The following is a 26,429-nucleotide window of genomic DNA, read 5'->3' on the forward strand; positions in this document are numbered from 1 at the left end:
ACTTACTAGTTTTGTGAAGTGTGGACATAACTGGATTACGTGAATCCAACATTTTTTTTGTAGTGTAGCCCATGTTGCTTTGCAGAAAAGACCTCACTTCCTGTGCAGAAGACTGCATTGAGTGGTGTTCGGAGCAGACCCTATATAAACTCTCAAGACAAGTGGTCCAATCTGCATCACTAAACAAGATATAAGATTATGTCACCTTGCCTCTGCTCCATACACACGCATACTGTACACTCAGACATACACTACATCTGTCAATCCTATCCAACCAAAATAATCCACCGTCAAACAGTGTGGTGTGTATTTCACTGTTAACATGCATTTTCTGTCAACACCATCTCATGCACTTGGGGGCTGCCACCAGACAGGCTGCAGGTCTTTGCTCCGGGTCCCAGAGAGGCCAACAGTCCTGTCGGTCTCTCTCTTGCTTACCCTGAGCCTGAGGGGCCTCACGTCTGACAGCCGGTCCCAACGCTGAGACCCGCTCTGACCATCTGTCTGGGCCATGCAGTCAGAGTATTACTGCTGACATGATGCTCTTGTTTTTCATTTTCATGAACGGGTATCGCTGTCACTGCAGTTTATTCATCTGTGTTGACTGTGATTCACAAAACTTGTCAAAGGGACAGTTCACCCCCACATAAAAAAATATGCATTTTACCTCTTACCGGTTTCCTGTTTATCAGTTGTGATTGTTTTGGTGTGAGTTATAGAGTATTGGAGATATCAGCTGTAAAGGTGTCTGCCTTATCTCCATTATAAAATGTCACTCAGCTTGTGGGGATCAAAGCAGCTAAAAATATATTTTTTAAAAACTCCTCATCAATGACTCTTTTTAGAAATCACGACCCGGTTACTCAAGATAATTCATAAACCTTGTTGTCAGCAGTTTCATGTAGGAACTATTTTCTCTCTACCAAACTACACCCACCGATCGTATCACTGCACAGAAGGAAGTGTGCATCTACTCATAGATTACAGGCCCATGCGTGTGATAGTATGAAATTTAAACATAAATGGCGTCCTCCTTGGCTTACCTTTAATATTAGCTACCTTAGTGGTGCAAGTTGAGCTAGCAGTAGATGGTCACTTCCTTCTCTGCCATAATACAATTAACAGGTGTAGTATAGTCGAAAAAATATGAAAATATATAATATAGTTCCTTCATAAAACTGCCTTACAACAAGGCCTGTAGATTATCTGGAATAAATGGTGCGACGATTTCTAGAAAGGGACATTGCTGTTGAGTTTTCTGAACTTATTTATTTATCTTTATTTATTTATGCTTTGAGAACCACAAGCCACATGCCATCTCGTTTCATTGTATTAGAGAGAAGGCAGACATCTGATATCTCCAACACTCTTCAAGTCACACCAAAACAATCTAGATTGATAAAAAGCACTACATGAAACATTCATTTTTTTTTATTTTTGGGTCAACTTTAACTTTTAAGCATAACTCTTGTTTATTACAACTTATGTTTTATTTTCTTATTTTAGTCATTGACATTCATTTTGGTAATAGTTCTACCCGAGTTAATTGCTGAGATGTGAGAAACCCAGTGATATCCACATGAAGACGGAGTCCGATGGGACAAGAAACATGAGTTGTGAGACGATCAGTCCTCCAGGGTGGCCAAATTATTCATAAGAGAAAATGGAGGTGAACTGTAAAATAATTATCCACACTGTCCATTGGAACATCTATCACAGTTGCACACAGGGATTATTACCAAAATTTCAGGTATGCTCATTTACTATTTTATGCCCAAGTAAAGTGCTTGACAACCATTCTTGTCTTCAACCTGTCTTGCGTTTTTTGCCAATTCTGAGGATGTCACTGTGTTCTCAGATCTCCTTTGTTACTTTGTTAAGCAAAGCAAGCACATCATAACCAACTGAATTTATGTACAATACAAGATTGGAAATAATTGTTAGAAAATGTTAAATCTGTTGATATTGTATATTTTTTTACTATCAACAAATCTTAAGAAAATACAAAAACAACAATGAATTTATCTTATGAAAAAAATATTGTCTGTGTAGCCAAAGCCTCAAATTGTTTCTCTGAGCCTTACACCATAATTGTTGTCCAAAAACTATTAAATAATACAGTAGCCACACCTAGCCAAACTTTGCTATGTAATTATGTCCCCAGAGCTGAGCAAATACTTCTCTGGGTATAAGCAACAGAAATGATGAAACTAATACCCAGCAGAATCATCCTTTATTCTCTGTTACATAATCTCAGGGTAATTTCTCCAATCCCACATTCCAATTCTTAGCAAGCACTGGCAAGCGTGCAGAAGCAATTGTTGATCTCTGATTGGGATTATAAAGGGGAACATGTTGCTCATTCCTCTGGAGGGACGCCTACAAGGGTTTTGTTCTCTGCCGTTGTATTCCCTGTTCAAATCTCAGGTAGTTTCCTTCAACAAAGCCTGACGTACAACATAAAACGATTAAACATCAGGGCTGGTGGAAAAAGGAATTATTGATGCAGAAAATTGATTTCTGTAATGAAATGTAATTGAAACAAGTCACTTTGCAGGATGTCTCAAGCAATGATTATAAACAAGCTCGCATTACTTTGTGTGTTTCTATATATGAGTGGCTTATAATGTGTGTGTGACTTATTCATTGACTGTGATTGTACTGATGTTTCCAAATGTATGCTGTAGAATTTCATTATTTAAGTATGTGTGTGTGGTTTGAGACTTGAATTTTTTTATGCAACACACTTCCACACAATATAGAATCTGCCAAACCATAATAGTCCGCTGTCTTGTATGATGGGCATTGTACTGTAACCATTAGCTGTCTATCAGCCCAGCTCAGCATCATTCTGCGCTCCGTGGGTGTTTGTTTGTGTGGATGGGTGGGTGCGTTTGTGTGCTGTAATAGATGGATCCAGGTAGGAACAGCTGGTCCACCTCATCTGTGTATTAGAGTTAGACACAAATAGTCTAATTAACTGTGATCGACTTGTGATTCTGTTTTCACTGTCATCACTCCAGCACACTCCCCATTGATTCTCCACTCATGCTCACTCTTTTCTTTACCCAAATTTCTCCTTGGCACGTAATCTCGCTTTACTTCACCTCTCACTAAAAGTATTATCAATTCAGGGTCAGTTTCTTGACACAAGGGAATGAGTTTCAAGAGTATGATTGCATTGCTCTTCAGTTTGCAAATAAATCAGTCATTTATTGAGGTAAATGACCTTCATGTTGCAGCCCACATAAGCCTTCATCTTCCTCAGCTGAGGATCCCATCAGCCTGTGTTGAAAAGTCACATTTTAGCCTCAGTGATCAGTGAGAGTGTTTCAGTGAAACAGCTAGAGAGGCACCCCCTGACCAGTTGAATATGCTTCCATTTTTATTATCTGAGTTTTGAAAGTGGTTGGTGGGAGGCAAAAGGTTAAAGCAATGGCCAGTGTTGGCGGTACGTCCTAGATGAGCTCTTATCAATATTTATAATAACAATGGATCAAGTGACCGTGTGTAAAGTGAAAGGTGTCTCTTATACGGCCCAACACAAAGGGAATTACCACCCCTCTCTGTTCTACCATCTAGCATTTTAGCATCTTTCAGCTTACTTTTTTGGTTTAATGGCCCACAGATTTACAGTTTGATTCACTCACCATTCTTATCAACTCCATTTTCAGTCATAGCAGGCAGCTGTTTCCAGCAAAAAGCTCTGATACACCCACTGAGCATGACCTGCCGAGCACCACTGAAGTCAGACAAAGTAAGTGAGTATGTAGCATTTAGCTAGAGAGCCAGATATTTTCCTCAAGAGTTGGTTGAGACCAAATCAGAGTTAAAAGAGAGAGAATATTGGATTTAAAGCTAGACACATAAAACCAACATAAAATAACTTGTGGCAACACTTGTGGCTGTTGTGTCACCTCATGTCGCATGTGTGTAGACCAAAAAGTTGCACCTGAACCCACCGCAAAGACTGCAGCCACTGGCCAACTAGTACGTACATTCTGCACTGATATGAGAGGACATAACTCACAATACCAGCAGACAACAGTAGTCTGTATTCATTCTTCAAAAAGGGAAACTGGATGACTGACAGGACGGATGCAAGACGCCAGTTAGCCAGTTGGCACATTAACAACACAAACCGGTGTTGAAGGAATAGAGAATATTTACTGTGTCCTGGTGGACATCAACACAAAAAAATATGGTACATTTATGCGAAAGAGCTCAATGGCAACAAAATTATCTTGATGAATATAACATGTTTGTTTAGATCTCATGCCCTCTTGCTTCTCTTACTTAAGTTTCTCTTCTCGTGCTCTGAGTTGAACTGCCAATCAGAGGGAGTTAATTTACTGATGGGCTCCACTGTCTGCGACACTGACTCAGCATTCTGAATCAGCCAAAAAAGTGCCAACGGTGCGGGACGCACCGCAAAAACTAGGGCGACAGATAGTCACAGATGGCCTGACATTGACAAACGACTGACTAACTTTTGTGTGTGAGAGCACCTACATTTGTCGAATGACCAGAAACATGAGTCCATGTAAATTTTTATGTTGCTATTACCTAAAATGTTCAGCTCAGATGATATATGTCAGTGTTGTTTTTACAGCTTGCTGTCCTGCTCCCAAGTGACCAAACAAAATTATCGCAGGTTTTATGCTTTTATGCTGCTGAACACAACTTTTCTTTGTAATGTTAGTTATTATTACCAGTGTTAATAAATGATAGCGTATTTATACTTTGCTTTGCCAGATATTTTCAGTCTTATGGGTCTGTGGTTGTTTAGGGATTATTATGTGGGCCTCTAGGGATTCTTGAAGGAACACAAATAATGAATAGTTTAAAACTATAGTCTGTGGGGAGTTTTACTATTTTCCCATCTTGCCTAGAGTTTAAAATACACATTAGATATCATTTTTTTTATGCCACAGAAATCAGTGTGAAGTTATGTTAAACAGGGAAGTTTAATAGTGCATTTCCATCCTTTTGAGAGAAGCTGGGAATTGAGGTAAGCTGGGCTAAACTTGCTGCTCATTATTTCTTTCAACTCAGGGACACAAGACATCCGTGAGTTTGTCGAAGGCTGGATAGGCAGGAAAAATAAAATAATGTTTCCATAACTCCCCACAACCTCTAGATAATGTAATTACCTCAGCTCTTTGTCTGCCTCTCACCTTGCCTCTTCGTCCCTTTTCTCCTGCAGACAGCAACTTCATCCTGGCTAATGCACAGGTGTCGAAGGGCTTTCCCATCGTCTACTGCTCCGATGGCTTCTGCGAGCTTACGGGCTTCTCCCGAGCCGAGGTCATGCAGAAGAGCTGTGCCTGTAAGTTCCTGTATGGGCCAGAGACCAGTGAAGGCATCATCCTCAGCATTGATGACGCCCTGGAGGAGCGAAAGGAGTTTAAAGATGAGATCATGTTCTACAAAAAGACAGGTAAGCAGTTGAGATGTTGGTTTAATTGTTTGTCCCTTTCATTTATCATTTTGCAGCTCTTTTGCGCTCACACCAAGTCACTTTACCATAAAACACAGACTCTGTGCCTTCCTTTACCATTAACCAATTAACTGTAGGACCCAAGGCAAGAAGACAAGCACAGAAAGCCATTAGAGAGTGCACAGACAGAGTGATTACCATGCTGGACTTTGCCTGTGCATTTCCATAAATGGATGGCAGATCTCTGTGGCTATTTCTGAAGAAGCCACATTTAAATTGGCACAGATGGACCCATGGATAGATGAAGAAATGGCTGGATTAATGGAAGTGTAACTTTTTTTTATTGGCCCATTCTCATTAAAAGGTGATTAAACCAAGCAATCAGTCACATAAGTCCTGCAGTTATTATTTAACGCTCAGCTGCATTAAACTTTCATAGCTGTCAGCTATTGACTCTTTAACCCTGTCTCCTTCGATTACACTGAGCCCAGTAGCTAGCCGTGGTGTGGTATGGTTTGGTGTGTGCCTCACTGATTAGCCAGCTGGCCAGCGAACAAAATGGAGTCGAAAATAATGAGCACATCTAGGCATCAGTGGATACATGCATGCTGTGATGTGGGATGGTGCCATGTGCCCTTGCATGGCTATTGTGGTTTTCTTCACTTTATGTTCTTGCAGTGGATTCAGCTTTGTGAATCTACACAACTTTTTCTTTTTTTCTTTTTTTTTAATGAAGCTGGCTGCATTTGTGTTTGGTGGGGGATTTCTCTGTCTCAAATCAGGAGAAATCAGTTATTTGTTATACAGTGTCGGCACTGCACGCGCTCTCATTTCTGCAGAGAAAACACAACTGCGAGGACTGAGAGATTAAAAGCTCATTCCTGACTTTAGAAACATGTTGATGAAATAGTCTCCCTTTTAGGTCCATTTAGGAGCTGTTCTGGAGCTTGTTGGTTCTTGATGTGGACAAGAAATATTTAAAGGGATACCATGAAGGAACTGTCTCTGTTTTTAAACACAATATTCAGACTTGGCCCCTCCTTCCTTCAGTGCTTGTACATACACTGCAAGCTACTGTATATTTCCAGGGCATTTTATTTTGGTTATTACAGATATACTTTGGTAAGCTAACTGAACTAACCACCAGTCCAGTGAAAAACAGACCAACTCTGCCTCACTTGCCATCCACATACTTCTCCATCCAAACTTTGTCCACTTGGTGTTTTTGCATCTACTACCTCATGGCTACTTTTTATCATAAAGTCCTGACCTCAACTGTGCACTGTTATTGGCTAAGGGCTACACACCACTGCACAAAAGTTGCAGCCCATAAATGACCCGAACACAGCAAAACAAGAAAGACAATATGAAGCTATTGGTAGCAGGGTCTCTGCAAATAAGTACACCGCCAGACACTTCCAGTGGGTCATAATGATTGTGAAGGTTGACTTTTGTATGAGTCTATACAGTTTTTTAAGAAAAAAATGCATCATATACCTTTATACTGCTAAGAAAAATGGAAACAACATTTTCAGTTTCAGACACAGATAAGTGGTTGCACATCAAATTTGTGATTAATGAAATGTGGCAATGTAAGAGTGTGTCTCAAAAGTTGTGAGTCACCTCATATGCTGTAACATCATTCACGATCTTTTCCTAACCATAACCAAGTAGTTTTGTGACTCAAACCTATGCCAACCCTGTCTTACCACAGAACCCTTTTGTGTCAAGATACAATGCAACGGGCTGCCTCCGGTGTCATGTTAGTAACGCCCAGAGCCTCTGTCAAAGCAACAATATATGATGAGTAGGTCAGACACCATGTTGGGCAGAATACTAGACCTGTCAGCCTAGCGCACCTCTATCCATGGAGGAATACTGTGTTGTGCTATCAAATGCTCCAAAACACTTAATAAAGGGAGCCCATGGTGAGATTACTTTGTGAACACCAGTAAGGATTGTCCATGATGCTGTAAAAATGACACATGCAGGTATTTTGGTATGTGGCATGTGTGTCATGTGCCACTTCCCTATGATTTTTCTGTGATTTATAAAGCAAATTTAGTAGCTGACGCAGTGCAGTTTGCAAAGAATCAGTTCTGTTAATACCACCACAGATGTGACTGTCTACACCACCCTGTCTTTTGCTTTGTTGTCTTTTCTGCCCCCCAGATCCAGATCTTTTCCCTTCTGTTCTCTTTTACTTTTCTCTTTCATTTTGTTACCTTTCATCTCCCTCTCTCTTCCTTTCCACCTCTTGTACCCTTTCCATGTTGTACCGTTTGTGCCAGTTTGTCTGTCTATCTGTCGCTGATGCTTATCATGTTCTTTTTTCTTTCCCTGCCTCTGCCTTTTGATGTTGTCTCATCCCCCTCTTTCCGTCTGTCACAGCGGAGTCCTGAAAGTAAACGTAGCTGATTGACTCGGTTTGTCCTCCGTCTGTCAGCCTGAGAAAAGAGGAAGCTGCGTGCTTGCAATCAGGAACGCTCTTTCTCTCGCTGTGTGCTTGATAGTGCTGCCTTTTCATGCAGGCATGCAGATATTCACACATACACACACAAAGACAAAAACAGTGTGATTGAGTCATCACTGGGCAAGGAAGATTTAGTGAGTGGGAGTGATGGGAGGGAACTCCATGGGAAATCCCTTTTAATCAGTGATTCCTTTCTAGTCTATAAAAAGAAAAGAATTAAAAGGTAGACCGTGATCGCTGCTTACAAGACGTTCTTCTTGACAAAGTCTGTGTGCTACAGAACAAGTATTTGAGATTAAAGGTGACAAGACGACAAGCTATTAGGTGACTATGAAAAAAGAAATTCTGTAATCAAACAATGAAAGAGAAAACATGAAAAATGCTTCTACGTCTAATAAGACTACCAGTAAAACTACTGACACGGTCACGTGTATGCCACAGCATGATGTGGATTAGACTGAATTTGATGTGATTAATTAATTAACATTAAAAACACAACCCTTGAGACACTCTCATGCTCAACATAATTTTGCTCTCCTCATGTGAACTTCCTCAAAGAAATTCAAAGTTGATGCCAGGGGATGGGACATGTTGTTACCCAGATTGAAAAGATGTATCCTCTGTACCGTGGCCCTTTTACAACATCTCAGACTTACAGCAGCTTGTTAGGCTCAGCTCTGTACTGTAAACTTGGATGGTAGTGTAATATGCCAGTATTCAGCTTACCGGTGCTGTATTAGCAACCTATTTGCCTTGTAAAGATATAATGGTGTAACAGCACCATAAACAGGAAATGAAATCAGGCTAACTGTGTGTGTTTTAATCTGACAGTTTGTGTGTCACAGTGTGTTGCATGTGTGTATCCCACTGGCCATCTCTTCGCTGCCACTTTGTACAGCAATTACTGCTGATATCTGGACGGGATTGTTACAGAAGCATACGACCCATTCCTCAGTTCTCTGCTGGTTAACACTGTTACCTCTGTCAGCGTTGTTGCCATTGCGTAGCACAGTTTAACACCATGTGCTGCCTGGTGCCAGTTCAGCCAGCACCATGTTAAAAAGCTTGTCCAGACAATTTATACACTGAGGAATTCTTCACCACTTGTTATGTTGAATTTGGGAAGAAGACTTTGGGATTTTTTTGGCATGCGTTTACGATGACCAAAGAATCCAAAATCTGAGAAAATTCTTGATGAATGAACGTATGGGGATTTGCATTTAACAATAGCAAAATTATATCAAAACACTAGTTTACAAACTCATGCACAAGTTAGGCAGTCTCATTCTAGCCTCATTTATCCAGTTGAAAGCTTAGTACTTCCCAAACACTTGCATTTCCACTAAAACTGTAATACTGCTGCATAAACAGTCTCGTGTAAGGCTGTGTTGTGTTTTCAACAGTAAGATTTTAGTGGAAAGGGATGTGTTTGGGAAGTACTGAGCAGATGACTGGATAAGTAAGACTTGGACAACACTGCACAAGTTGAGTGAGAGTAACAGTGAAATGATCAATTTAAGGCTAATTAAAAAATATGTGATATGGTAATGAGAATTATTATGAGAATTATTTTTTAAATCAAAATATAATCAATTTTTGCTCACATCTTTTGGATGAGTCAAACTGAAAAAAGTGACACAGTAATGAGCATAAGCGCACAAACGCTGGTGCAGAAACACACATGCTGACCAGCAGTTCCTCTGAAAAGCAATCCATTTAGCGGGAGATGGGACCTCAGAGATGGGTTCATCTCTTGCTGCGCCTAGGGAACAGCAACTTGCTCTATTTAAAGGCTCTGCTTCTCCCCAGGGACTTCTAACTGCAGATAGGCTTACTAATAAGTCTGGGGATCTGTGGAACTGTTGCTCTATACACACACACACACACATGCACCGACACACAGCATATCCATTCTGAGTATAATCAGAGGTGGTGTATAAAAGTGATCATAAGAGTGTTTCTGTCTTTCAGCTGTGCTGTTCTGGTGCCTGCTGGACATTGTGCCAATTAAGAATGAGAAGGGAGACGTGGTGCTCTTTCTGGCTTCATTTAAGGACATCACCGACACTAAAGCCAAAGCCATCCAAGAGGATAAGAAAGAAGGTCAGTATAGGAGGCGTGTAGTTATTTAATGGCTTCTGATGGATCACATAGAAAAGTGTCAACTCATAAAAAGCTCTAAAATTTTTACTGTTTGTTTAGCATGTGGATTTTGGTCATGTTAAGGCTATCATTAACTGTCACTGGGCAGCAGGGGTGTAACATTATCCATTAGACCAGATTGTCAGTGAAGTGCTTGCTTATATATAGAAAACCAATCCTAAGTGTCCATTGTATTTGTAACACAAAGTTTGATTGTCATGTGTTGAAAGTGAATTTCTCCAACAAAAGGGTTGTATGATCACTATACAATCAAGTCATTATTGTTTTAAGTTGTTTTTTTTTAATTTTCATCTCATTAGAATTAAATTTTTATAGATGGCTGCAAGGAAAACATTTTTTTTTCCTGTTGGCCAACACAAAAGTTAGTATTACCTTATTCCCTTGACAAAAAATGCTAATAGGATTTTTCCGTTGGATTTTGGATTATTGCAGAAAATAAGCCTTGTGACAAACAAAAGTTTAAGATTCTTACATGTTGTGTTCAGCAAGACAATCTTCACAGATTAACACCACTTTTGAAGTGTAAATGCAATTGCCACAAGTAAAAAGTTAATGTTAGGCTTTAAACAAACTACACTATAGTGGCATGACTTGGGTTTCGTAAAAGAAGAAACAAACAAACAAAAAAAAACCACTAGTTAATTGTATTTTTTATTAAGAAAATATGTCTCAGGATCCAAGAAATTGTCACCTTGGTCTCTATTTAACTAAGACCACAACCTTTCCCAACTTAAACCAAAGTGCTCTGAATGCCTCAACATGACCCCAAAAACAATCATGCTTAAGTTGATATGTACAAGTGGATATTTTCTTGAAAGAGCTAATTTTGTAGAAAATGTGTAATTGTGAGCATTTTCAAATCTGTTTATTAAAATAATTTCCTCATGATGATGATAATGTAATTCGGGGGACATTAAATGCCTTTTAAAATATGTTTTCCATTGGAAAGGAGTACCATTAGTATATCAGAATAATTCTTACAACATAGGGTTGTTCAAAATTAATGGCATGATAAACCAAAATAGCTAAATTGAAGACAACTTCATGCTTTTCAGGTGCATATTTGTGATTATAGTTGTGTATTTTGTCATCTCGTTAGGAGACCTCATGAACGATGGAAAGTTACAACATTGGCAATGATACACTTAGATCTCAGATGCCTTTATTAGAACTTCACCTCACGTTTTCCCCGCTCAATATTTTAATTATACTCATCGTTGTAAATACAAAGAAGTAAAGGAAGCAAAGTTGCAAATTCTTCCCCCTAAAATCAATTTCGTCAAAGGTTTACCTTAAGGGCAACAGCTAAACTAAAGCCAAAATCCACCCACAAAGCAAAACAGAAGGTCAGTGTGTGTTTTGTGTGTGTGTGTGTCTATGTGTGTGTGTCTGTGAAGTCAGCAAACCTGACTTGTCTCATCTCAGGCCTGCCTCCCCTGGATTTGCCTAATTACTCTCATTACTGTAAATAAGGGAGAACAGGAAGCAGAAAGCAAAGTTATTTTTGCTCACATAATGAAATGCTTTTCATAGAAAAGGAAAGAGGCTGATGCAGCACGCCTTCAGACAGAGACGAACGCCTTACTATAATGGGTTTGCGTCAGACAAGCTTGTTTAAATGAGAATATGCCTGTGAATCTCACAAAACATTTGCATTTTCATGCCGTTCTCAGTGGAGTTGTAGAAAGGGTATGTTTGTTTTTGTTGGTTTAAGCCAGTGCAGAAGAGTTAGTGACTAAATAAGTAAACTTGGCTTGTATAACACCAAAGTTACAAAGTGCGTAGACAAGAATCTTGTCATTGAAATCTTTAAATAAAATCTTTAAAGGTGCTTAGTAAGAGAAATATTAACAACCTGGAGGTATGCAGACATAATGACATCAATTGCATGCCTCCTTACTGCCTCCTCCAACTAGCTGGAGGCTGATAAAACTGTCTTCAAGAGGCTGTGACAGTGGTATCATGTGAAAGTAGACAGCCTTTGGCAATCATTGGTATCAACCATGGTGGCATAGCTTACTGGGAAGGGGGCTAAAAAACACTAAAAAGTGAGGCAAGATTTTGTGAGGAAAATACTGGCATGGCCATTTTCACATGGGTTGCTTGAACTCTCACCTCAAGATATCTGAATTAGAATGGGTTTGGATACCCACGAGTCTCCCCTAACTTGAGAAGGCTTGTTCCAAGTAATCAGGATTGTTTCAGAGCTCAGAAAGTCAATTGTGCTGGTATTAGTATAATGCACTTCACTTCAGATAAGTAGTAATATTAACTGTCCAAATCCAAAGTGTATCAGTATGTAACCCCTTAACAAAATAGCAAAAACATTTGAAATTCGTGCCACATGACCAAGACGAGGACACTTTTGCGCAAGAGGTAGAAAAACTACAGCTACCACAATGCATCCCGCCTTACCAGGCGCTCCTGCTGGTGGGTGATGTAATGTGGACTGGTATGACTGATACAATGGCAGCTTGCAATCTCATATTACAGTTAAACAGTAAGCTAAACATGTTTCTGAAAAGAGATGAAATATATGCAACTTAGTAACAGAATCTTGGTTTATATTTGGTCAGCGCTGCTTAGTTTTACAGTTTGATCTCTGTTTTTTTGGCCTCTGTTTTCACTGTGCAGGAAACAGTATGGAGCCCACTTCATGTTCACAGTCTTTCACTATTAAAGCTAAATAGGGCATATAAATATGTTTCTAGATACATTTTAGGAGATAAATAGACAGTGCAGTAACAAAATATTGATTAATATTCGATCAGCACTGCCGAGTTTAACCCTCTGATCGGATTTCGGTCTGAGTTTGAGAGAGAAAGGGGTAAATCTCTGATCAGCTGTATAGTCTTTGTCCGTGCAAAAATGTAGTTAAAGCAACAGCCCGAGAGCCAGCGAAACTCCTTCAATTGACATAAAATATGCGACTTGGCAGAGTATCGCCATGGGGGAAGAGGGGATAACTAAGGACTAGTTAGATGGAAGGAAGTTTACCACAGTTCATTTATACATACTACCCACATTGTTTTGATTCAAAGCTGGTTGAAAAATCAGCAAAATATCCCTTTAACTTTCATATTGACAGTTTTGAACCATCCTATATGCTTCATCAGCACCAGCAAATTCCTGAAATGTAGTTATGGCTTTTGGTTTTGCTGCCACCTCAAGATTTTCAGTGGCCCCATCTGGCCATATGAAAAGTATTTAGGAGGGCCACTGTCAATGGGGCATTTCCATCCATGCTGGGGGAAGCCTTTTAAGGACGGACATCTCAGGTATGACCCAGTTAGCTCTCTGTTTGGACGTGTGTGCAAAAGTGGGAAACCCAGTCTCCAGCGTCAACAGTCTCCTCTCTTTTCAACCCCTCTCCTCTCCTCACCTTCTCTACTTTCCCCTTTTTCTGTCCTTCAACTTTGCAACTCTTCAACCTTCCCACCTCCCCTATCTGCCCCATATGCCTTCATCCTCCCCCCTTATACACAGCACTCACCCCTCCCCACTTAAATTCCCCTTCTACCCCCACAAGAAAGGCTATAAATTCAGAGGGAAATTCATTGGATCTAAAAATAAGCATGTCTCTGTCCCTGTGCTCCTGCCGTGTCGCGTCCCCCAAGGCTGCACCGCGTTATGGATGGGCCCTGTCTGTTCGCCACGTCTGTGGCCCACGCACACACAATACAGAGCACACAAACTTTCCAAAGGACACTCAAAAGCAGTTATCACTTCCATTCTCCAGCTTTGTTATTGCCGTTAAACCCCCCTCAAGCCAATCTGGCCTTAGTCCTTTCCTGTGGGTTCACAGCAGTGAGAATGGGACTCAGTACCCAGCAGCAATAAAGTGTCTTCTCCCATTACCCATCCCCTTGGTCTGAACACTTCACTCCTACACTATCTACTTTATCTACTACAATACACTTGGAAGAAGCACACACACACAAACCATAGAGAATCTACCACAGCCTCTCTGGCCCAGTCGCAACTTTCCAAAGCTGAAAATTGCACTGTTTATCTGGAGATAGTGTTTACACAATAAGACATCATCAACCAATATTTATGGCTGAATAATGTGAATCACAACAGGTAACGCATGTTCTTTGACATTTCCAAAAACATTATGACAGAAATTGTGCAATTTTCTCTGAAATGACATATTCTTTCTGTTGCATATTCATGTTCTCTTATTCAGAATGGAATATTATGTATTTCATCAAGCATAATGACTGATTCAGTCATCAGGAGTTAACACAGGGGGGTAAAGTATTGTAGGGGGATGTGTACTAATTCGAGTGTGTGTGTGTGTGTGTGTGTGTGTGTGTGTGTGTGTTTACAGAGCGACGGCGCGGCAGGGTGAAAACAGGCTCTCCATTCAGCTCAACTCGTCTGCGGAGCAGCACAGTGCTCTACCACATCTCTGGTCACCTCCACAGCAGAGAGAAGAGCAAGATTAAACTCAACAAGGTACTTCAAACAACAGGGCAGGATGTAACATGTTGAAGGATCGTTTAGAAGTGGGCATTGGTAGAGTGTTATATACTGTAGGAAATGAGTAGATCAGTGCTGTTATTGAAGCGCAATCAACCCAGTGAGGGGGCAGGGAGCTGAGGAGAAATATTGTGTCTTGGTTGAGAGAGGTGCTCTCCAGTAAACATAAGCTGGTTGATGCATACAGTCTTGTACTCGTTAAAGGGTCATCCTTAGATTTACAATGCCCTAGGTTCCCCAGCTTCTTATGCACCTAATATAAGACATTAGACACACTTTACATCTCTCCTGTGATTTAAAAGATTTACAAGTATTTATATGTCATTTGATATATACTAAAAGCGTCAGAAATTGGTTAGGGCTGTCTTTGCAATTCAAATTGCATTTGCATCAAGGGAGATAGACGTTTCGAATGCAATTGGAATGGGAAAAATCAGTTCAGCCACTGCGTTGTTGTCAGCGTCTAAAATCAAGAAAACTGTCTTGCGTGTAAATTGAAGGTTCCAAGGAGTCTAACATCAGCAGGCTATAAGCTGTAGTTGGGTGATTTCAACATGTTGACTCAAGGAAAGGTACATTGAACATTTGAACTCGAGAAGGACATTGCTGAGAACAGAAATGCAAATGAAATAATTTGTTCTATTATAAAACTCTTTGAAAAAGGATATTGAGCTGGGGAACACTAATACAGTCCTGTCTTTATCACAGGTTTGATCATTTGTAGCATGAATTAAATTGCATATGATGTAGTTAGAAGATATTACAGTAGGATACAGCACAAATGTCTAAAAAATGTTGGTTATGATTTCAACATATAATTAGTCTAGCTAGCTGTTTATTTTTGGCCACTTGGGGGCAGCACAACAAATCTTAAAAACAAAATATCATTTTGGTAACTTACTCATTAGCAATTAGCCTATATACACTTCAAGCAGACGCTGCAACATCAACATTCATTTATTAAGAGTCCATCTGACAAATGGGAAAAGTCATTCTCCTTTAGTTGTTTTTTGGTGTGTATACTTAGCGGAATATCTGGCTGTTTAGCTGGGCCCCACATGGTTATTTGTATGTATTATTTATTAGTCTTTTGTAATTTATTCCACCAGTTAGTTAGTTAGATGGTTAGCTAGTTAGCTAGTTAGTTAGTTAGCTAAGTCAAATTGCAGTTAAATTTGCCTGATTTTACTGCATGTCTTTCAACTGCACTTAATCACAACTCAACCGCAAGTTTAGCAAACCAATCAAAGTGCAGTTAGCAGTTGTTTAGCTGGTACACTGACAGTTACAGAATTGTACTCTTTGCATAATAACAGTGTATTAGTTAAGATTTCGTTTGACCATCAACCTGGAAAGGCTTTTATAAGGTAAAATTTTTATAGCTTGACCTAAACAAAGTAAGTCATTGCTACTTTATCACTCTTGTATTTGTTTTTTTTTCCATCCTGTTCAGAATGTGTTTGGGGATCTGCCTGCTCTGCCAGAGTACAAGGTAGCAGATGCCAAGAAGTCCAAATTCATCCTTCTTCACTACAGCACGTTCAAAGCTGGTTGGGATTGGCTGATTCTACTTGCCACATTTTACGTTGCTGTGACAGTGCCGTACAATGTGTGCTTCATTGGTGATGATGATGACCTGACCCGCAGCACAACTGTCAGCGATATCGCAGTGGAGATACTGTTCATTATAGGTTAGTTGCAGAATTGCAGAACTTAGAATTACAGTGTTTATAAACTGTTCATCTAATATACGGTAAGTCAATACAGATATCCTGTCGTAATAACCAGCATTTACAATAAACCACACGTCAACTCTATTTATTTGTCTTTCCTGCCAGACATTGTTTTTAATTTTCGCACAAGTTATGTCAGCAAATCGGGCCAGGTGATCTTTGATGCCCGACAGATCTGCATCCACTACCTGACCACGTGGTTCATCATCGACTTGGTGGCTGCGTTGCCCTTTGACCTGCTCTATGCCTTCAAAGTCAGTGTGGTGAGTAACCATTGGCGTGTTGCTTAACCCCCAGGGTTTAATATAGAACATAATCAATCAGCTACTTTACATTCACATTGCAGATGTATTACTCTTTGATTCAGAATACAACATTTCATAATCAAATCGTTAGACCCAAGCAATGCTTTATGTTCAATACAATTACCTGAAAAGATGTTTTAAAAAATAAAGGGAAAAACTATAAAAAAAAAAAGGAATCTCGGTACAAGATCACTGAACATGACTTTAAATATTGTAAAACTCCAAATCTCATGATGGACAGCCCAACAACAGAGACCCCAAGACCCCTAATCCTGTCAACACAGTGGTGCATTAGAAAGTACAACACCTCCAGCACATTTGACCTTTCATAAGTATAGATTGCATGGATTGTGTCTTGCCCCGCTTTTATTCTGCGTATTGATTCCACATACTGTACAAAGGCGGAGAAAACAATCAAACCTGTATCATTTAACCCCTTTTCTGCTCTGGTTGAGACAAATACATGCTGCCCCTTATGAAATGGAGGTCTGGAGCAATTACGTTGGATATTCCTTGCTTGTCCATAGCTGAATAGTGTAAACCACTAGAAGCACTAAACTATAGGGAGGTTTTTGATTGGTTGTAAATGAAAGCTTTTTTTCTGCCTTCTAATTTAGAGTGAGATATGCTGTTTTCTCTCACTCAACCACTGTCAAAAGGTCCACAGTTGGAACTCATACAGTTGCATGCCATCAAAGTTCAGCATGATCCCCATCGTCACATTTTGCTACCATTTTGCCACTTGGGCAAATGCCCTGCTGTTACTAAAATTATGCCTAGGGCAACCTGTTGTGTCATATCTTGGTGCAGAAGGTCTTGGTCATTGTCAGGAAAACATTGTGTATGTTGTAAAAAGCCATCTGGCTTTGAGCGGCACAAATGTGATGGTAAAAAAGCAATTGTGGTTAGGTTTAGGCAACAAAACCACTTTGTTGTGGTTAGGAAAAGATTGCAGATGTTGGTAAAAAAAATCTCTGGCTTTAAGTGGCACAAACACCACAAATGATCTTGTTTGTTGGTGTTGAACACCGGTCTCCTGGTTCAAAGTCTGGTGTTTGTTGGACACATCCACCTCTGATTGCCCATACTCTTTTTTATGCTCTTTAAGCTACATCTGTTGCTCTGAGCCTTCAATAATGACATGGACAATCTACATACAAGGTGGTGGAAAGAGTTGTGGATGAGAGGCAGGAGATGTAAACATAAATGGAGTCTTTCTCAGCTGAGCTGTAACAATAACTATCTTAGCAGAGCTAAGTGAGCTAGCAGTAGATGCACACTTTCTGCGTGGTGATATGGTTGGTGGGTGTAGTTCGGTAGAGAGAATATAGTTTGTACATATAACTACTCACAGCAAGGTCTGTGTATTATCTTGAATAACTGGGTCATAATCTCTGGAAAGAGAGGTTGAGTTTTTCAAATGTATTTTTTAGTGCTTTGAGTACTACAAGCCAAGCCAAGACACCTAGTTTCATTATACTGGAAAAGGCAGACATCTCTATGGCCAATATCTTTAACAGTTCACACCAAAATAATTGAAATTGATAAAAAAGCACTGCAGGTAAGAGGAAAAATATGGATTTTTAAATTGGAGGTGAACTACCCCTTTAAAGTTACAGTTTTGTATGAAATATGCAGGTTATCCTCATATAGATAAAACAACAGAAATCACACTAGTAATAAAAAAAACAATAAAAAGGAGGAACTATTTATTGTAAGTTAAATAAAAGAAAAAGAGGTGTGGTAAGACTGAGAGGAGAGAAAGAGGAGGAGCAGTGCTGTGAAAGAAAGTGTGAGTGGATGTGGTGGGCACAGTGACAGGCTGCTCCAGGCGAAGGTACTTGTTTGGTTCCAGACTCTATTAATGGAAATACCATGCACTCCCAGTAGGTTGGAATTTGGTGTAGGGCTACTGGTCCATAAGTTCCCCTGCCGCCGCCGGGCAGAGCGGGAGTGGCCGTTAATTGCTGAGCGTTCTGCGCAATGTGCCCTCTGAGAACAGAGCATTTCAAGTGATGTCCCCTTTGAGGACAGAAGCCATCTTTCACCAAAATGAGCCAAGGGGCCTCTGCACTGTCCCTCCCTGGTGTTCGTGTTTCTGTTTCTTTCGTTGTATACCTCTAGTATCTTCTTTTTTTGGCATTTTTTTTTACAGACTGTAAGGTGATCCTATCCCTTTTTTTCCCCCAATAGCTATGATATATTCTTTATTTTCATCATATTTACCTATTTGTCATGATCATCCCCTCAGCTTATCACCAGGTTTCTTCCTTTTCTCTGAGCTGCTGCACAATCATCTGCACAGATTGGTCAGAAGTAAGATAAACATGCAAGCCTGAGACTCCTGTAGTGATAACGTCTTTTGTGATTGATATTTATCTGCTACAGTTATAGCTAAAGCACCTAGCAGTAAGTTTCCTGTGCCTGGAGTCCTAGATGGTATTGGAGAACAGTGTCAATAAGATAAATTAAAATAAACATGATTAGTCAGTCACACTATTGTGATTGGCTTGTAGGGCGAAAGGCGAGGCTGCAGGGGGGGAGATAAGCATTTCTTCAAAGTTATAGACTCATGCAAATACAACCTTAAGCAGAGGGAGAATAAGTCAGTCAAGAAGTTAAAGGTAAATTCCACACCTGATGAGCAGAGGAGATGCAAATGTGAATGGAAGTAGTAGAGGGGAAAAGTTGATGGAGAAAGTGGCAGGAGGTGTGCACACGTTGTTGGGTACATTGCATTGCTTACTGTTCATGCTGCTGGAGGATTAGGGATGTGGCGCAGCCTGCGCTCTCCATAGGTGGGGTGCCGGGGTGGTGATAGATGGCAGCGAAGAGATGGAGCTTCTCCCCAGGGCTCGGCAGGAGGCTTCATTACCCCTCGTGCTGCACCAGTTTTCTATATCTCACTGCAAGAGGGTGCAAAAACTGCCATAAAACATACTGGAGACACAGTCAGGAGCAGCTCTGATAAGAACTGTGTGCACATCTCCTCCTCTTAGTTTTACCCAAATGATCTGTGTAATTCTGTTTCACACACATACACACACACACACACACACACACACGCATGCTCACACAAACACACACACACGCTCTTTTTCTCCTCTTTTGTTATAATTTCTCTGTTGCTTATATGTCTCACATCGTTTTAGTTATTAGGTTATATATACGTTTTCTGTAGAATATCTGTCCCACTTTCTCAGTCACCACCCCCACACCCCCTACACACACACACACACACACACACACACACACACACACACACACACACACACACAGAGTACACATACACATGCAATATACATCCTCATAGAATGGTTACAAATATCCTCTCTGTCCTATATCCTCGTAAATAATAGCTTGTGTGTGTGTGTGTGTGTGTGTGTGTGTGTGTGTGTGTGTCCAATGGGGATACTCGATGGCAAGCCCCAAATGATAGAGTGCTAGTGGAGATTGCCTGAGGAGCAGGTGCACAGAGGATAAAATTCACATCACATCCACAGCACATGGAAACATGCACAAGGGAACTTTGAGGGAACATTGTGTGTTTAACAGCGCCACTTTGTTAATGGATCTAGGTGTCAGACACGACACACATAGGCACTTTTTGCCACGGTAGCATACATACAGCGCAGCCACATGCTTTTGTTGCCAGAAAATAAGGAAGTTTACTTAAAAATGAATTGTTTAAGAGGGAATGAAAAGCAGCAAAGGGCTGAATTTGGAGTCAAACCTGCTGCTGCTGTGGCAAAGAAATAGCCTTAGTACACGGGGTGCCTGCTCTAACAGGTACGCTACTGGGATCAGTTGGGATCAGGACATGTTGGTAAGTCAACAGAGGGAAGTGTGAAAAAAAGTGCTTTAATTTATTGAAGAGTGAATGGACGAGTGAGCAAAGACAGACAATGCAGGAGGCTGTCATAGAGAAATATTGGATTGTGATGGTGGGGGATTGGAGTGTAAAAAGCAAAACAAACACACCTGTGAGCCAGTGTCTGATTGCTCTAATTGGTCCTTTTATATTCAAGGACTCCTTCATCAGGGAATCTTCATATAGATCATGTTGTCAATGTGTTTACAAGCATTTGTCAAATTCTAATTATAGAATCTGAGAGCATTTGAGCAGCCGCTAATGTTGGAGAGGACATGAAGGATAGTGAAGAGCTTTTTGTCGCTTCAGGCAGTGTATTAGTGTGCACGCGCGTGTGTGTGTGTGTGTGTGTGTGTGTGTGTGTGTGTGTGTGTGTGTGTGTGTGTGTGTGTGTGTGTGTGTGTGTGTTTTCTCCATGCCTGTGTTTGTGTACTTTGTCTTGCTTCAAATTAAGGACTAAATAAAATTGTTTAACCACCATAGTAGGGACATTATTGGAAAATGAAGACATTTTGGCCTGTTCCTTTTTCTCACAAGGCCTGTTTGAGGGATAAGACTTGTTTTAGGGTTGTGTTATTGTAGGGGCATTAGGCATTTAGTTGTGATGGTTAGGGTAATATTGTAGCTTTCTCCTCACCTTCAGAGTTTCTGTTCCACTCTCTTTGTATCTGTGTGTGTCTCTTTGACTTTGCCCTCAGCAGAACACCAGTAAATCTGAAGAAATAAAAAGGAGGTTATGTGGTTTTAAAAGGTGATCACTGCTTAGCAAAAAGTCAAACACATGTTGTCCTCAGTGGCTCTTCTTGTGAAGAAGGAGGTGGTAACAATACAGTGTTAATATATAGTGAATGGGCTAAAAATAATGTCCTAGCAATATATTCACCTCAAATCCTTGTTTTTTATTCCCAGGTGTCAGTGGTCCACCTGTTAAAAACAGTACGTCTCCTCCGTTTGCTGCGGCTACTCCAGAAGATGGACCGTTACTCCCAGCACAGCACAGTGGTCCTGACGCTGCTGATGTCCATGTTCGCCCTGCTGGCTCACTGGATGGCCTGCATCTGGTACATTATCGGGAAGATGGAGATGGAAGCCAACGCCTACAACTGGGATATCGGTGAGTAAAGGATCATAGATGCCCACACAACCATCAATGTTAATGTTCAAAAACTAGACTGAGAATTGTACAACATCATTCTTTCCAGCTGAAAGGAGGGGCTATTAGATCTTAGATAAGTGTTGCCGGGGAATGCCACGCGCTATAAAATATAGGTATGCAATTTCACAGGCCTGTGTTATATCTTTATATCATGTCAGTTAGCATGCCACTGAATCTGTAGATTCACCACAAACATGGCACATATACTAATAACATTGTGAAGATTCAGATTTAGTAAATAAAAATACTTTGGTATGATCAGAATGCAACTACACGGCCTCCATCTGTAGAATTAATCCAGATTAAAAAGGGAGTTAGCTTCAGTGAGCATAAAACGAGAAGGTCTGTTCACAAAAGTGTGAGTCCAAATAAAGGATTAACACATACTACCTACAGCAGCATGTATATTGCATCATGTGTCATGCATCACACACATAGACTGTGTAAAAATAAAGGACTTCACAGAGACTTTACAGCCATCACCCATTGGTTTGTGGAGCCCCTTTTTGAAGCCTCAAAATTGGACCATTGCCATCTTGGATTTTGGGAGCCAGAATTGATGAGAAGTGATCATTAATTGGATAAGAGGGTGGAGCTATCCCTGACTCTATCTGTTTGCTTGGTTAGCATAGTACATATACAGTAATGGTCAATTGTGGTAATGCAAACACTAATGTAAATTTTTGTTAAACAGGCTTAAAATCATTTTAAAAAATGTATTTAAAGCAAAAACTGTCTATTAGTATAATCAAAAGCCAAACAAGACTTTTCTCAGGCAACCAAATTGTTACAATTAACTTTTATGAACTAAAAAACTACTGAGATAGTGACAGCCATGGCAACGACCGTGCATTTCGATCTGGGGTTAAGCCATGGTTACAAGGAAATGGAAAAGGAAAGGAAATGAGCTAGGGAGACAATAACTGCTGTAAAATTGGGCATTTTAACTTGGGGGTGTATGCAGATTGACTTGCTTTGGACGCTAGCCTTAAGTGGCAGTTTGAGGAACTACACTTTTTGACACTTTCACATTGGCTTTTTTGTTGCTATGGTGAGAATTGAATGGCATATGAAGTTACCTGCAGTGTGTGTCTGGTATTCTGTGTCATGCATTATACATAATGCATAGGTATGTAAAGGAATAACGACCATGAAGCATCAACTATAATATTGTTGGATTTGTATGGAAGGCACTGAGAAACAGCTTCAAATTGAGGCTTCAAATGGGAGATTTCGTAAAAGGCAGGAGTTTGATATAAGTCCAGCAGCACGCTTTAAGGTGTATTGGTTTCAAAATGGCATTGATCTCATAGCATGACATACAGGCACTTTTATTCTTGATGCACATGTAATTGTTTGTGTGTTGTTTTTTTTTTTTTTTTTTTTTAAATATACGTGCAATAGTGAAACCAGACAAAGTGTTTTCATTTTATCTCCATTTTTCTAGCCCAGGGAGCCATTATCCAGCTTTGTCAAGCTCTACACTAAATCAATATATAGGAAACACTGGGCTTCTATGAGCAAAAGCTGTAGGATGAATGGCTTATGGCTTGTGGCTCAAAAAAAGGCTGCAAAGCTAAAATGTTGGATTATTTTATTGATCACCTGGAATTGATAAAATAAGTAAATAAGTAATTTCACTTTTTTTTAATCAGCATTTTACATGTCTCTTTTCCTTGTTTTGTTCTACTCTTTGCATTTTTCGTGTCCAGATTGTAATTTCTGCTTTATCTCAACTATTACATTATGCATGGGGCTATGTGTCAAATCTCTGGTGCATCACAGTTTCATAGCTCATTATTTCCAAATCAGCCAAGGTTCTGAAAAGCTATTGATGTGTGAAACCTGCAGGTTTTTTTTGCCAGCAGGTAGCATCTGATATTCACCCATAGGCCTGTTTTTCATCATGGACTTCATCCCTGTAGATTTTAGAGCTATGAAGGCAGATGTTTATGTACAACCAGGATTAAAAACCATCCAGCATAATGAAACTTTACACAAGTGTAGGTGCACTGCTCTAATGTGACAGTCCTCACAAAGCAATTGAAAAAACACCATATTGATTTGGGTGTGAAACACATGATATTGAATTGAGAAGTTCTTGCTAATAGTTATGTTATAGATTCATCATGTTGAGTGGGTGTTTGCAGTCCAGAAGTAGAACTGCATGCTGTTTGTCTGGGTTCCTCAGTATTTAAGTAAATTGCCAAAGTGAGTGTATGATTTCCTTATCAATTTTATTGATTTCTGACTTGTAAAATAGACATTGAATGTGAAAATGTGTGAGCAACAATTACATCCGTTTAGTGTGTGTGTGTGTGTGTGTGTGTGTGTGTGTGTGTGTGTGCTTGCATGCAGGTGCTTATGTGTGTTGTTAAACTGACTGAGCGAATGGCGTGCTTCCTCCTGTAACCCCCCCCAGCCTCCAGGTCCCTGATATAATGAGGCCCCCTGGGCTGGTCTCAGGTCAGTATCGATGAGCTGCGCTGCTCGCAATTACCTCGCTGCAGTGTCTTTATAACTGGTTCCGGGTCAGCATTGACTGGGTCATGAGTACGATGCAGATTTCTCTTCACCAATTACTGCATCTCAGTGTCATAAAATAACAGGTCAGTGCATGAGGCAGGATTAATGTGTTGTGTCCTAATTATGTATTTCTGATGCTGAACTGAGCATTGAAATCAGGCGGCTATGAGGGGCTTCCATCCAATTACCATTCATCAGTGTCCACAGGAGACTCTCCTGGGATTGGCTGCATGTCTGCACACTGTACTGACCAGGGATCAGTTCTAGTTCCCAACCATCTGATCTACGTCAACCTTTAAATCCATTGTTCTGGATGAAGCTTGGAGGAAAACACTGCTTGCCATAGTTTTCGATGTGGAAACAATGCTGTCAGCTCTGTATGCATCTACATGCTTCACTGCACTGAGATATGAGATGACCACTGCAGAGCTCATTGTATAAAAAACTAATATGGTGCCCTTGTGGTGATAGCAATGAGACCTTCAATGCAAGAACACTGGGATATTTGTGGAAATATGGATGATTTTGTGCTAAGGCTTGTTTTGATTCTTTTATTAATTACTGTTCACAGAAAAAGATAAGGTTTTTGGGAAATTATTCTCCCTTATTTGCCTAGTGACGATGCTCCTATAGATAGGGTGTGCCAATGTTGCTGCTTTAGTTACCAGCTTTAAACAAAGCAGCAAAGCAGTTCTTTGAATGAGTTAGATCCACCCGTTGCTCCTCCACAGTGCCAGCTACCAATCCAAATATGGTCGCTTATGGCTCCAAAAAACAAGGTGTCGGTGGCCACAATGCCGGCTTCAAAAAGAGAGTACACAAAGGGTGATAAAAAAGGTAACCTTTATTAATTCACACACTGGGGAAATTTACTTGTTACAGCAACTCAGGACAACATTAAACATAGAATAAAAAAAATATAAAAGGAGAATACAAAAAACAAAAAAATGAAGAAAAGGAGAATTTAAGTATAAAAAATATTATCTGAATTTAGCAACTATTAACAGGCCATACACTATAGACTATATACATTATTGCACAATCCATATCGAGTATTATTTTATATTTATTTACAAACGATATACAATATTGCTCAATATACAATGTTTAACAGATTCGCATCCTGAGTTAGCTACGTCATGGTATAGCTATGTCCACTATTTTATACAATCTATGCTCTAACCATCCATCTGTCCTTCCATCCATCATTATCCCCTTTTACACCATCTTCAAAACAGGATGGCTTCATGAGCTGGGGAAGCGCCTGGAGTCGCCATACTATGCCATAGGAGGTGTAAACGGGACAGGCAGTGGCCCTGGCAGTGGCCCCGCTATCCGCAGCGTCTATATCGCCTCACTCTACTTCACCCTCAGCAGCCTGACCAGCGTGGGCTTTGGCAATGTGTCCGCCAACACTGACATCGAGAAGATCTTCTCAATTTGCGTCATGCTAATTGGAGGTACACAAAAAACACACATCAAAGATTATGTGTATTTTATGTTTTATAGAAATGTTTTTTTTAGTCTCTCTCTTTACATTCAGACAACGTCATGCAGAATGATGCTCATGTATATTTATATTTACATGTACTACTAATCCATGATGTCTTGGTTTCAATATCAGGGTCAGTGCTAATGGTTTTTTAATTTGTGGGCTTGATATCTACTTACCCACAGTCTGTTTTTACTTGGCTTTACGAAATTGTTTTATTTATTAATGGCTATTAAATAACAACAAAGGGTTAAGTGTAAAGTTAATTATCATGAAAAATGACCCAGTTTTATGTGCCCTGCTCTCAAACTTGGGGCAAACTGCGCAATACATAGATGGAGATTTTTCCATATTCTCTAACACCACCAACTAATCCCATTTCCAGGATAAAGTGAATGCTTGTTTACACTTCAGCTCATAATATTTTGCTTAATTCACAGCCATTTTCTTGTAAGAGCCCAGGTCGGTAATCAGCCCAGTGAGGTCATCTTTATTAGATATTATCATTTTTTTTAATATATATATATATATATATATATATATATATATATATATATATATATATATATATATATATATATATATATATATATATATATATATATATATATATATATATATATATATATATAAAAGATATTATTAGAAATTATATGATTATTAGATTATTAGATTTTGTAGATATCACAATATCTACAAAATCTTATTTTTCTTCCCTGGCCTGTCCTTTGTATTTAAAGACCACATGTAACTGTGGCCAAAAAGCATACACAATTGCACATGCA

General features: G+C 39.8%; 1 protein-coding gene across 1 annotated transcript in view; it reads left to right on the plus strand.

The window, feature by feature from the left end:
• Positions 1-26,429, plus strand: part of kcnh8 (potassium voltage-gated channel, subfamily H (eag-related), member 8) — a 61,717-nt gene that overhangs the window by 11,405 nt on the left and 23,883 nt on the right. Inside the window, exons 2-8 of the mRNA XM_042506559.1 lie at positions 5,207-5,440; positions 9,885-10,016; positions 14,410-14,537; positions 16,015-16,252; positions 16,400-16,557; positions 21,380-21,584; positions 25,391-25,612. Of these exons, the coding sequence (XP_042362493.1) occupies positions 5,207-5,440; positions 9,885-10,016; positions 14,410-14,537; positions 16,015-16,252; positions 16,400-16,557; positions 21,380-21,584; positions 25,391-25,612 (1,317 nt within the window). The remainder of the gene's footprint in view (positions 1-5,206; positions 5,441-9,884; positions 10,017-14,409; positions 14,538-16,014; positions 16,253-16,399; positions 16,558-21,379; positions 21,585-25,390; positions 25,613-26,429) is intronic.

The sequence above is a fragment of the Plectropomus leopardus genome, chromosome 18 (genome assembly GCF_008729295.1).
Source record: "Plectropomus leopardus isolate mb chromosome 18, YSFRI_Pleo_2.0, whole genome shotgun sequence".
Taxonomy (NCBI): domain Eukaryota; kingdom Metazoa; phylum Chordata; class Actinopteri; order Perciformes; family Serranidae; genus Plectropomus; species Plectropomus leopardus.